The sequence below is a fragment of the Corvus moneduloides genome, chromosome 23 (genome assembly GCF_009650955.1).
Source record: "Corvus moneduloides isolate bCorMon1 chromosome 23, bCorMon1.pri, whole genome shotgun sequence".
NCBI classification, from domain to species: Eukaryota; Metazoa; Chordata; class Aves; order Passeriformes; family Corvidae; genus Corvus; species Corvus moneduloides.
In genome coordinates, this window is record NC_045498.1 from 6,666,198 (window position 1) to 6,678,567 (window position 12,370).

The 12,370-nt window shown below is 49.1% G+C and overlaps 1 protein-coding gene across 1 annotated transcript; it reads left to right on the forward strand.

The window, feature by feature from the left end:
- The first annotated feature begins 731 nt into the window (after window positions 1-731).
- Window positions 732-4,317, forward strand: HMGN2 (high mobility group nucleosomal binding domain 2). Its single transcript, XM_032132332.1, has 6 exons — window positions 732-852; window positions 1,492-1,536; window positions 1,932-1,961; window positions 2,569-2,619; window positions 2,974-3,069; window positions 3,432-4,317. The coding sequence occupies exons 1-6, from the start codon at window positions 838-840 to the stop codon at window positions 3,465-3,467; spliced, it is 273 nt and encodes a 90-aa protein (XP_031988223.1). The 5' UTR covers window positions 732-837; the 3' UTR covers window positions 3,468-4,317.
- Window positions 4,318-12,370: the final 8,053 nt, after the last annotated feature.

A 12,370-nucleotide genomic window follows, 5' to 3' on the forward strand; every position in this document is an offset into this window, starting at 1 on the left:
AGGAATGTCCCCTCTTGGAAGGAGCCCAACTTCCCGAGTCACTTGGCACGAGCAGCAGGCACCTGTGTGAATTGATTAACGTCATTTTATTGCTTTTTAACATTTTTCTCTCTCCTTCCAGCGCCGTCGCCTCCTTCTTCGGATACAACTCTCCGCGTCTCCCATGTTTTTACAGAAAAAAGGGCTCTCGGTGGTTCCCCCGGGAGCCCCTCCCGGCGCGGGGGCCCCGCGGGGCCGGAGGTGCTGAACGAACAGCTCCGCTCACCTGCGCGCGGGATCGCGGCGGGGCGCGGGGTGGGGGGGGGTGTCCCCCTTTCCCCCGAGCCGCCCTTTACATCCCAAATTTTCACCTTTTCCCCCCCATTTTTATTTTTCGCCCCCCCCCCCCCCCCCACCCCCGTGGGTTTCCCGCGCGCGCGCACGGAGGGGGGGAGGGGGGGGTGAATTGCGCGCGCGCCGCCCCCTCCGCGCGCCCCCTCCCAAACCCATCCCCTCCCCTCCCTCCCCGCCTTGGCCCCACCCCACGTGACCCCCGCGGGCCAATGGGCGCGCGGGGCGGCGGGGATCCGGCTGGAACCGGTTGGGCCGCGTCCGGCTCTATATAAAACTTTATAAACACCCGATTCCAATTAGTGGGGTCGGGACCAGCGCAGCCCGCCGGGTGCAGCCCCGCGCACCGCTTCCCCGCACCGCGCCCGCAGCCCCCCGCGCCCAGCGCGCCCGGCTCCCCCACCCCCGCCTCCCTCCGCCCGCTCCCTCCGCCCCCTCACGCCGCCCAGCGCGCTCCGCTCTCCTTCACACATATACACACACTCACACACACGCACACACGGAGCCATGCCGAAGAGAAAGGTACGTGGAGCTGCCGCCCCCCACTCCCGGTGTCCTCTCCCCCCTTACGGTGTCCTTTCCCCCCCCCCGCCCGCACCGAGCCGCCTGGGGGAAGGGGGGGCGGGACTACGCGTTCCCCCCCCGCTTTCGGGGCGGTAACGGAGGAGCGAGGCCTCACCGGGGGTGGCGGCGGCGCGGGGCCCGTTACCGGCGAGGGCCGGGGGTGCGGGAGGGGCCGGCGGTCCCCGCCGGTCCGAACCGGTTGGTTTTGGCGGGAGGTCGGTGTGAGGGGAGGGGGGAGGGGAGCGCCGGTGTGGGGCGGGAAAGGGCGGGAAGCGGCGGCAGAGCTTTGCCGCCAAAACGGCGGGGGCGGGAGGGGGGGGGCCGCCCTGAGGGGGCAGCGGCGCCCCCGCACAAACCCCGCACACACCCCGGGGAGGCGGCGGCGCCCGCCCCGCCTGGGCTGCGTCGGTGTGGGGTTGTGCCCCGGCATCCCCCGCCCCGGCCCCGCGGGGAGGGGCCGGTACCCGCCGGGGGTGGGATGGGGATGTTCCCCTTCGGATTTGGGGGGGGGGGGGGCGAGGGGGGGGTTAAAATAGCGGCTGGTGACTGAGGGTCGTCCCCATCACTCGTCCCTACAACGTGTGTCCATGTCCCCAGGCTGAAGGAGAGACCAAGGGCGATAAGGCCAAAGTTAAGGATGAGGTAAGAAGTTCAGTGTTTTGAGAAAGTTGGATCATCAAGTGTTTCCGTTGGAAGCTGAGGTTTAACGTCATCAGAATAACTGGGGAGTAGGGGGGAGGGTTGGTCTCAATTGATTCTGGCTTTTCAAAGTCATAACTGTGTTTTAACCATGAGAAATCTACTTCTAACTGTATAAAATCTACTTAACTATCATTAGCTATTAGTAATTTAAATGGTGTAGCCTCTTGTTTCTTGAGAACACAGAAAAAGGGAACTGCCGCCTAAATTTCTAAAAACTAAAGAACTATAAACATAATTTCTGGGGGTTTACTACTTTGGGAAGAGAGCTGTTTTGTGAGATTTTGAGAGTTTGTATTCCATGTCATTTCAATAGAACCATTTTCCTTTTCCAACAGCCACAGCGGAGATCAGCAAGGTTATCTGCAGTGAGTATCCTCTCGCTGAGCAGAGATGTCACAACACTTGGTGGTTTTACACATGATCACTGGGTGTGTAAGTACGTGTCAGAGCTGGAGGTGCTTTGGAGACACCAGTTGTCAGTTGAAAATAAGTTCCTGTCTTAAGCACCTGCCCCAATATGTGGTGCTATGGGAGTGGTAAAATAATTGACAAGCCAAATAACTGCTGCAGTTTCAAATGGTTTTGTTTGCTTTCTTGAAACTAAGCTATTTGGCCTGAATGTTTAAAAAAAAATAGTTTGTTTCTCTGAAGCAGGACTTGTCACAAGGGCCTATAGTGCCAGGACAAGCGGGAATGGCTTCCCACTGACAGAGGGCAGGGATAGATGGGATATTGGGCAGGAATTGTTCCCTGTGAGGGTGGGCAGGCCCTGGTACAGGGTGCCCAGAGCAGCTGTGGCTGCCCCTGGATCCCTGGAAGTGCCCAAGGCCAGGCTGGACACTGGGGCTGGGAGCAGCCTGGGACAGTGGAAGGTGTCCCTGCCCGGGGCAGGGGTGGCACTGGATGGGTTTTAATGTCCTTCCAACCCAAACCATTCCATGAGTCTCTAACACAGTTTTCTCTCCCTTGCAGAAGCCTGCTCCTCCAAAGCCAGAGCCCAAACCTAAAAAAGCAGCTCCAAAGGTGAGTTGGGTCAGGGGCTGTTTAGAGAGGTAAATGGGGGATGAGGTTTGGCATTGCCTGGCAATAAAAACAACTGATAAACCTTTGATTAACAGCTGTGTAGTGAGGAAATGGAGCTGCATCGTTGCTGCATAAAGCTGAACTGAAAACTTGCAGATTTTACAGAATTTGCATAAAAAATACCGAAGTGAAGACTCTTCACGCTTGCTGTCAATCCCTTAAACAAACAAACATTGGTGTGCTGTGTTCTTTTGGGGCCAGCAGGCAGCTGTGGTGCTCCCCACCCTCGCTCTGGGGTTGTGGTTCATGTCTGGCTGCTGGGAGCTGACGGCAAATGTTGTCTTGCATTTACAGAAGAGCGAGAAGGTGCCCAAGGGGAAGAAGGGAAAAGCTGATGCTGGCAAGGAGGGAAACAACCCCGCAGAAAACGGAGATGCCAAAACAGACCAGGTATCCCAGCAGCCTGTCTTGCACCAGGATTGATTCCTTTCCCTCTCGGATTGGGACACGTCTTGGCTTGTGGCAACGACGAGTGTTGCTTATGACACTTAACACAGGTGTGGGGGGTGTTGGTAAAGAGTTTAAGTTGTCTGTTGCCAGGGGATGTTGCCACATGCAGTTACTGTTCTTCTGAAAAGTTCCCAAAGCAACGTGTAAGTTGTATTTTATGGTGCCACAAATGCTAGATTTAATTTTATTAAAAATCGGGGCTGTGCAGCCCAGAGAGGATCTGTTCTGTTCAGGGTTTTGCTATTTAGAAAAACAAATGTCCATTTTTTAATGTGTTGACTTGTTCCCCTTTCTCTTTTCAGGCACAGAAAGCTGAAGGTGCTGGTGAAGCCAAGTAAAACGTGTGAATTTTTGATAACTGTGTACTTCTGGTGACTGTACAGTTTGAAATACTATTTTTTATCAAGTTTTATAACAATGCAGAATTTTGGTTTACTTTTTTTTAAGCTATGTTGTTAGCACACAGACCGCTTCGTTGTTGTGTTCTGGGGGGTGGGGGGCAATGGGGACAAATGTCATTTAGTCTATTTCTCAAAACCTAAATTTTAATAAGAAAAGCTTTTGCCAGTCCCCCAGTTTTTGGAAGAAGGGCTCTTCCTGAAGGGAGGAGGAAGGGATTCCCCCATGCTGCGTGTCAGTTATGTGCAAGTGAACATCAAAGCTCCCAAGGTGCTGTTGCCTACTCCAAATCCCAATGCCATCAGTTCTCCTTTGGTGTCTCCCTGTTTACCCAGAGCCCGTCACTCCAAACCACGGCAAAACTGGCATTTTGGGACAGACCACGCTCAGTCCACTGTCAGATGGTCCCGATTTCTGGTGTCCAGTCTGGGATGTACTGGCTCAAAAATGAGCTGCACTTCCTCTTTTCTATTGTGGATCCTCAGATACAGAAACCTGCCTTTAAATTTTATTTCCCTCTCAAAGTCAGGGTTGGTTCGTGCAGAGTTGTCAGACAACGCGCGGATGTGAACGTGTCCACCCTCACTCTAAACTTTGCCCTCTACAAGTGCGAGCTGCAGATTCTTACGGTTTTTATCAACTTCTCCATTTCAGTAGTCCACAAAGGGAGGGGAGTTTGACAATTGTTGTAAAATGTTGCAGATTGTAGCCCATGTCCTGCCTAAATTACCATGATTGTTCATGAAAAGTACCTTTAATAAAGCTGGATACGGTTTGGCTTGGACTGTTCTTAATGCTCTCTAATTTCTCTTGCCCTTAGTTCATCTCGTTTGAGAACATTTGCTGTGTGCATGTCTGTGTTTGTGTTTTCATTCAGATAATTAATTGTCATAATTCACACCTGAAAGGCAAGATTTCCTTGCCTAAAAGCTAGATCACTGCAGGGTGTTTTTAAAGCCTTGGCTTACTTGGAGGCTGAAAATGGAGCATGTACGTGAATCTACTGAGATAAATTATTTTCTAAAATGTAGCACTGTACAAAACGGGGAGGAATACAGAGATCTTGCTGCCGAGAAAAGTAAATTCTGGTGAGCTTTTCTTGGGAGTGAAACCAGAACTGGCTCCATAAAACTGATGATGTGTTACATATCTGCACTTAAACTTGAATATTGTTGCTCCTGCTAATCAAATCCAGACCTGGCTGTGGTAGTGACTAAGCAGGAGATGAGATTTTTTTGAGTAAAAATGCACCATTTTTATAGTTGCTACTTAGACTCCAGAGCAGAGCCAAACCCAAACCCCCCCTGTGTAAACGTCTCCTTCAGTGACTGTCAGATGGAATATTTTTTCCATCTCTGCTTGGCCTTCCCTGGGATTTCAGTGTCTGTTTGTGATTAAGTTCAGTGACCTGTTTCAACCTGTGCTGATTTCAGAGGGAATCCAGTGAAAACGAACAGGGCAGAGTTTCCCATGCAGAAGTTTCCGAGGTCGGGAGAGCTGGAGGTGTTCTGGAGCGGCTGCACGCACAGAAGGCAGTTTGGGATGTACCCCTAGGAACTGCTCCACCATGTGTTCCCATAGCTGGTATGTCTAACAGAAAAGAAATAATGATGAATAATGCTGTTTAATAATCTTCAACAAACCCCACCCAGAAACAGCCACCAAACCTCCTGAGCGGTCACTGCAGTGGCCGAGCAGTGGGATGTGGCTGCAGAAGGGAAAATAATGAGTCTTTTAAAATCAGAAAGTTTGAAATAGCCTACCTTGCTTTTGTAGAGTCTTACCTTGCTGGGTGTCTGCAAATGAACAAGTCCTTCCAAAGGAATTGGGTTTGAAGGGGTTGCCAGCTGGAATGTTCTGGTGTTCCCTGTGTCCATCACTGTGGCTTGGCGACCTCTTCACCTCCAGTCATTAGACAAAGTGCTGCTAATGAAGGGGAATCTCAGGGTTGCTCTTTGTTGAAGTTACTCCTTAATTTCTGTCTTTGCACCCCCCAGCAGCCTGTGCTGAGCTGTGTGCTTCCTTGCAGGACGTTTTCTCCAGCCAAGCAGGAAAAGAGGGATTTTAAGTGGTGTCTGCCACCTGAATTCCTCTGAAAGCAATGGATATTTTCAGTGCTGAGATTCCCTGACTTGCTCCATCTGAGGTGCTTCCCGCTGGATGTGCCTTGCACTGCTGGAGTTATTGGCCTGTTGGGCTTGACTCGACACGCCGGGCTCATCTATTTCTCCTTAAGCAAATCGAGGGTGAGGGATGCTGAAGCCAGTAAATCCAACTAATTAGTTGTGTAAATTAAAGCTGGGGAGCAGGCGCTGAGCTGCAGCCCGTGCCTGGTTCGTGGTTAGAGGCACCACAAATCTGCATCACTGCCTGCCAGAATGCCTGAAGCTGAACAGATATTTTTCAGCTAAATTGTAATCATTTTACACGGAAAATTGTCTCTTGTGTGTCTGTCGGGAATGGGGTTGGTGCTGCCACGTGCAGTTAACAGACTGGTCTGTTGGGTGGGCTCTGCAGCAGCAGGGGTTTTGTCCTGCTGGAGCTTTGGGAAACATGGCATCCAGGATCCAGAGAGTCATCACTGGCAACAGAAAGGCAAATGAGTTCAGTGTCAAATTGTAGAGCAAAGTCTCTGGACTCCCCCCAAGGAAGCGACACTTAAACTGAACAGAAGTTAATGTGAGCAAGTTGCCAGCCAGTGGTCACTTCCCAATATCCTACAGAACCACCTTTCCCCCAGCTGTGATTTTATGTTAAATTGAAATTGGATTGGACTAAAAAACCCGTGAGAACAGGTGAACTGAATCATGGCAGGAGGACTCCCCAGGTCCCTGCTCCTCCCTGTACAGTGCCCCAGGATTAAAAGTTTTGAGTTTCGGAATAATTTCCCCCTGCAGCAGTTTTCCTTTTGCCTTCACAGAGCTCAATTCTATTTGGAAAAAGCGACAGTATCCTTCTCCCATCCCTGAGCCCTGCCACGGGTGGGATGAACAGGAGCAAGGAAGGAAAATGGACTGATTTCAGTGAGTTGCATCCAGTGGATATTGAATTGCAGGATCATTCGTGTCAGAAGAATCACACAGCTTGATGGCACAGGGATTTCATTGTCCCTAAATCATCCCAGATATGGTAATACCATACCCAGGGACTAATATTGCTGACTATAATTCCTGAGAAATGGCACCTTATCCTGCAGTTGGTGGAGATGAAATGGAGCTCGAGTTAAACTCACAATTTACAGAGTGAGCCCATCATTCGCAAGGGATGGGAAGGAGATGGCACAGGGGGAGCTGTGGTTGAGTAAAGTTGATTGAGGCTAATAAAGAGCTTTAGTACGTTGGCTTTAGAAGCTTTCTGATGTGAAAGACTGGGCTTTTAAAAGACCCTTTATTGAAAACTGTCAATTTTTTTGGCGTTATAGCCATCTCCTTACAAGGGAGCCAGAAAATCTATGGTGTGGCAGAAGAAACAGGGGTAGAACATTTCAGGGGAAACTTCCTAAATGGGAGACCTTTTAAAATGCATTAAAGCCTCCAATCAAAAACATTCAGTTGCCTTAGGTACAACAAACCAGCCTGGAGAAAGTGCTTGGAGAACATAGAAGGAACAGCCCCACGGTGGCTGCAGGTCACCCAGGTGTGGAGTTGGTACCACAACTCCGCATTTTGGTGGGCACATAATCCCCAAATGAAATTTCTACTTTTCCCCTTCTAAACAGATTTGATAGTTAATTTATTCTCACTCGGTTATCCCACTGAGGTTACTTTTGGGTTTTGAACAAATTTCCCTGCAGGCAGCAGCTCTCCCCTGCTCTTGAGTTTGTTGGTTGCTGTGCCGAGGTGGGTGTATGTGGCAGTCTCCTCCTGGAGAGGAGTTACTATTAGATTACTATTAGTCTGGTTCCTCTAGACTGCTATTTTAGCATTGCCCAGACAGATTTTGTTTGCTTTTATTCTAATGAGGTGGTATCTTGGTGCTTCTTGATGGAATCCAGTCTTACCTCAGCACAAGAGCTGACTGTTCCTGTATTAGGGGTTCTGAGTTTAGCCCGAGGACAGATTGTAAACTTGGGCAATTAAACTAGCTTTTCTCATAATTTCCTTCTTACTGGAGATAATAGCAGAGGTTGTTCCTGTGCTGTGGGTGTTTGGTGGATGGGTTTTGTTGGCCTGCAGCCTGGTTGGGGGTGCCCAGGTTTCCCTGCCTTACCATGATCCAATTAACTTCCATGCTGCCAAGCCCCACAGAGGAGAATTCCATTGATACTGAATTAATTGCTCTTGCAAAAAATATCCATTATTTCAGAAGCAAGCTGGATCTGAGGCCCGTTGGACGGGGAAGGCTGGATTTGGCAACCTCCCGGTGTCTCCTTGCCACAGCCCGGTGGACGCAGGGATTTGTGCGGGGCTGTTAAGCTCAATTAACGCGCTGTGATTAACAGCCTGTTCCCTCCGTTCGCCACACGGTGGTACCAGGAAACACGGAATGGGGCTGGGAGGCCAACAAGTGGCAGGTAACGTCCAAAAGCAGCTCAGCGAACCTGGGGAGACTGGAGCCCGGGTTATCACAGTCCAATGAGTGTTACCTGCTTCCAGAAAGCAGCAGCAACCTCCATCCTCTGCTGGCTTCGGAGATCAGTGTTAGACAAACTCCACTCACCCAAGCAGTGTGAGCCCTCTCTGAGCCTCTCTTTCCAGTTGTTATGTTTTTACTCGAAATCCAGACCGAGTGCTCAATTCCTCATCAGTTTACAGGCATAGCTGACATTGCAAAGGAATTTATCCATGTTATATCAAGCCTTTGAACTTAGGCTTCCCGTATTCTATTTTAAGAATCACTGGACCATTCCTTTTCCTCCTCAGGCCATTATTGCAGCTGCTGTGGCACATGTCCTGAACGTTTGAGCCTAAAACTAGAGCTGCCACTCTCCATCTCATCTGTCTTCAGCCTGGGAAGGGATACTTTATCCTAAACCCAGATTTAAGTAGGTAGCTTATAAGCCTGGTCTCTTTTAGGCTTGTTGGCACAAACTACTTGTGTCAGACTTGCTGAATCTTCAGCCTGAGATCACAGAACAAATGGTGATGTTCAAAGAAATAATACTTTAGTTACTGAAAAGTTTCCTGTGCTTTTTGCATTATTTCATTTCGCTTTTGTATTCCAGTATTTGAGTGTGTGTGCTTTTTCTCTGCAAGCCAAATCTAGGAAACTGATTTGTAAATTCTGTGCCAATCTCCTTAAAAGTCTAACCAGAGTGATTTTTCTGGTGCTGTAAAACCCTGGGCTCACTTTGCCAGCCAGCAGCTTTTACCTGCATTGCTTTAAAGGCTCCCAGAATGATATCCTGTAGCCTGTATTGTGCTGAAGCGATGCCACCAGTTGCTGGTTTTCCTTCATTCCCAAAAGCCTTAGTCGTTGGGTTATCTCCTTCTAGCACATGCTTTCCATGTTTATCTTTTCCAAGGAGCGGTGTTGAAAGCTGGAAAGGAAGCGGCTGCTTCCCAGAGCTGGCGAGATTGCAGGGAAAGCACTTGACACCCTCATGACACTTCCTTGAAATGGATGCAGAACGGAAAGATGAGCTCCTGGTAAGCCAAACTCATTCCTCTTGTTTAGTGCTCAGTGCCTGCTTGGGGGAGGGATTTATGAATTTATTGGGGTGGGGATTTATTGGATAAAGTGGGCAAAACACCACCCAGAATTACTGGGGAAAAGCAGAAGGCAGAGATTTCCAGTCACAGGTGTAAATGCTGTGGCATGGAGGTGTAGCAAACATTGAAACCGAATGTTTCAGGGACATCTGAGTGTGCTGAAAAACACGTAAGTTTTATTCACGTGTCTCCATTGAACAGGCCCTGTCACCAAGCCCTGGTAGTTCTAGATAACAAACCTACAGTGATTGTTCTGTGATCAGGGAAATGAGCAGACCAGGGCTCCCACCCATTTGCAGGGAATTGCTGGGAGTTTGGCTTAGTGATTAACTTAGTGAGTGAACAATTTCCGTCAACAAAGCAGGGATGAGCCAGCCTTCAGCTTATGGGTTATGTTTAGGGAGGAAAGGCCAGGTTGGACGGGGCTCGGAGCCCTGGGATAGTGGAAGGTGACCCTGCCCATGGCAGGGGGTGGAGTGAGATGAGCTTTAAGGTCCCTCCCAACCCAGACCTGGGATTCTATGCAATTCTGGGATTCTATGAAAACCATAGGCTGGTTTAGCCCAGACTGGGAATGCCGATAAACCCTTTCCTCCTGCCCCTGGAGGAGGTCACACTGGCAGCTCTCACTGCTGGGACTGACGTGTGCTGGCCCCAGAGACGTGATATCCTATCCTGTGAGCCTGCCCTGCACACAGGAGCAGATTGTTCACGATAAACCTCCCCAATGTCACCCCAAGGTCCTTGTCACATGCTGCGTGCCCGGAACTGGGTCTGAGCATTCCCAGCCCTGTGCACTGGAGCGCTGAGGAGTGCAACGGTTTCGTTTTTAAACTCAGATTTGTTGGGCTCCTGCCCGGTGCGAAGAAACGGTGTCTGAGCAGGTGGTGTTGCACAAGCAGACAGAGGTGAGGACAGAACTGTGCCTTCCTTGTGCTGCTGAGCAGCTCCCCAGCAGTTCCCATGCTCCGCTGCCTTGCGTAATTCCCTGTGCAGTGCGGGGCTCTCCTCACCAGAGGGAATCTTCCCGCAGCACCACCTCTCCCACTCGTGGGTTCTGCAGGCTTTTGGCATTTAGTCACAGTCCCCCCCATCTTACACTGGGAGGAAAAATCCCTTCATTTTCCCCCTGTCTGGTGCAGGAGCATGAGGGGTAACACACACTGGTGGTGTGTGGGCTGGTTTGCCCTGTTCTTGAGCTGTTTTGCTTTCCATCCTAACCCTTTCACTTCACTGAAAAATTAGTTTCTAAGACCATAGTGCTGATATTTAAACCCATCTGGTTTTGTCTGAATAGTGATGATATTTAAAGCCATGCCTGTATCTTCCAAAAGCTTCTGCTGGTGATCCTGTAGAAGGGACATTTATCTGGTCGTAATTGACTCCCATATTAACTTCCAACTGGCAAACAGCTGCCAAAAACTGTTTTCCATGTCTGTTGATCAATAGTCCCTTTCAACAAGTATCTGGTGTTGCAGAGTGTTAACAGCTAATAGCACTAGGATTCTTATCCTATTTTAAGGGCTGTAGCATATCTCAGAGCCCTTATATCTGATAGAAGACTTTTGAGTTAAATAATGTTACATCAGATGTTATTTATTATCCATTTCCGACACCCTTTTCCCACCCTATCTTGTGCTGGGCCACCGCCACAGGACATTTATCTCCAACATTATGTCAGTGGCTGCTTAGGTTGAGGGGGAAAATGATTCTGTGCAGACTGTAAATAGAAAAATGAGATGGCAGGTCTAGCCAGGAATTTCTGACACCAGGTTGGGAGAAGAGGGTGAAAGGAGTTGTTGCCTGCCATGCAAGTCTCAGTTTTGCTGTCACTGAAGTCAGTGACAAATCCAAACCACCTTCCAAGGCTGGAGCTGTTTAAGCTGCCCACTGCCTCTGGCCAAATCTTTCTTGGCATAAAGTAACATCCACTGAAGCTTTTATCTACCCATTGGGTGACAAAATACGTGATTAATCAAGTTTTTACTTTGTAAATTACTGTTACTCGGAGGCTGGGGACGCACAGGACAGCAAAGAAGAGGCAAGTGAGAGGGGACATTCTTGAATTCTTGGACATGAACTTGGGGACACATTTCTTTATAAAAGATATTTAGTCCTCAGGGGTAAAAGGTCACCAACACTACCCTGCCCTCTGCACAATGACAGAGGAAAGGCACAGCCACAGCATAACAAAGAGGTGGCTTCGATCACGTGGGTGCCCACAAAGCTTAAAGGAAGAAAGATAAAAGTCAGTTCTTGCTTTTGTTGTTAGAAATTATCTTTTCTGAGCAGTTCTGCAGTAGTACAGTGAAATGAGAGCAGCACACAAGAATTAGGCAGGTGGATTTGTAGCCTGCTAATGGAAACCCCTTTGGGCTGGACTTGGAGCTCCTGGATGGGCACTAAAAAATAATTCTGCAAGAGGGTTTTTCCAATAGAGGATCGGGTTGTCCTCTCTCTTCAGCAGAGATTTGAGGACTCCTGGTAAAGTCTCCCAGAAGTGCACCAAGCCTCTCCTCAGAGAGCCAGAAAAGGCCCTGCTGGACAGTCCTGGTACTCACTCCTGAAGGAAAGAGCAATTTAACAATCAAGCAGCAAAGCACCAGCCCTGCATTTCTGCCCCATTCTGTGTGTGCTATGAGACATGCAATGCTGCAAAAATCCAAGAGCCTCCTTAAGTCCAGAGTCTGTTTGTTTGGGGCTTTTTTGTGATGCTGGTGAGGGACAGATAGATTTTCTTTTGCCAGAGAATTGAGTTTCTGACATCACTGAACCTGTTGTGCCTTTTGTTCAGTTCCCAACAAGGAAACCATTGAGCACTGTTTGGATATATCTCCTACCTGGCCATGGAGCCAACTGAGTCATACCTGTGCTCTGCACTGCCTGAAGCACTTATAAAATACAGAAAACAATTGTTGTTAGAAGAGACCTGTTTCTCTCTCCCTAAAAGATAAAGGCACCTCTTTCCCCACCTCTCCAAAAACCTGTGCTTGTGCTATGCCTTCCTATCTGATACAATCAATCATTATGCCAAAATATTCCTGGCCAGGATATTTTCTCATATTTTAGAAGTTTATTTTTCTGGTTATTTTGGGGATGTGGCTTTTCAAGGCTGGATGTGTACAGTGGTCTCTGTTTAGTAAGGGGACTGAGAAATTAAATGCTGCCCGTCATATATTGGTTTGAAATCA

What these genes read in the sequence shown, in the direction of transcription:
- HMGN2 (XM_032132332.1), top strand. An exon ending in AGGCCAAAGTTAAGGATGAG is followed by an intron (nt 1,537 to 1,931) that starts GTAAGAAGTTCA and finishes CTTTTCCAACAG; the next exon opens with CCACAGCGGAGATCAGCAAG. An exon ending in GAGATGCCAAAACAGACCAG is followed by an intron (nt 3,070 to 3,431) that starts GTATCCCAGCAG and finishes TTCTCTTTTCAG; the next exon opens with GCACAGAAAGCTGAAGGTGC.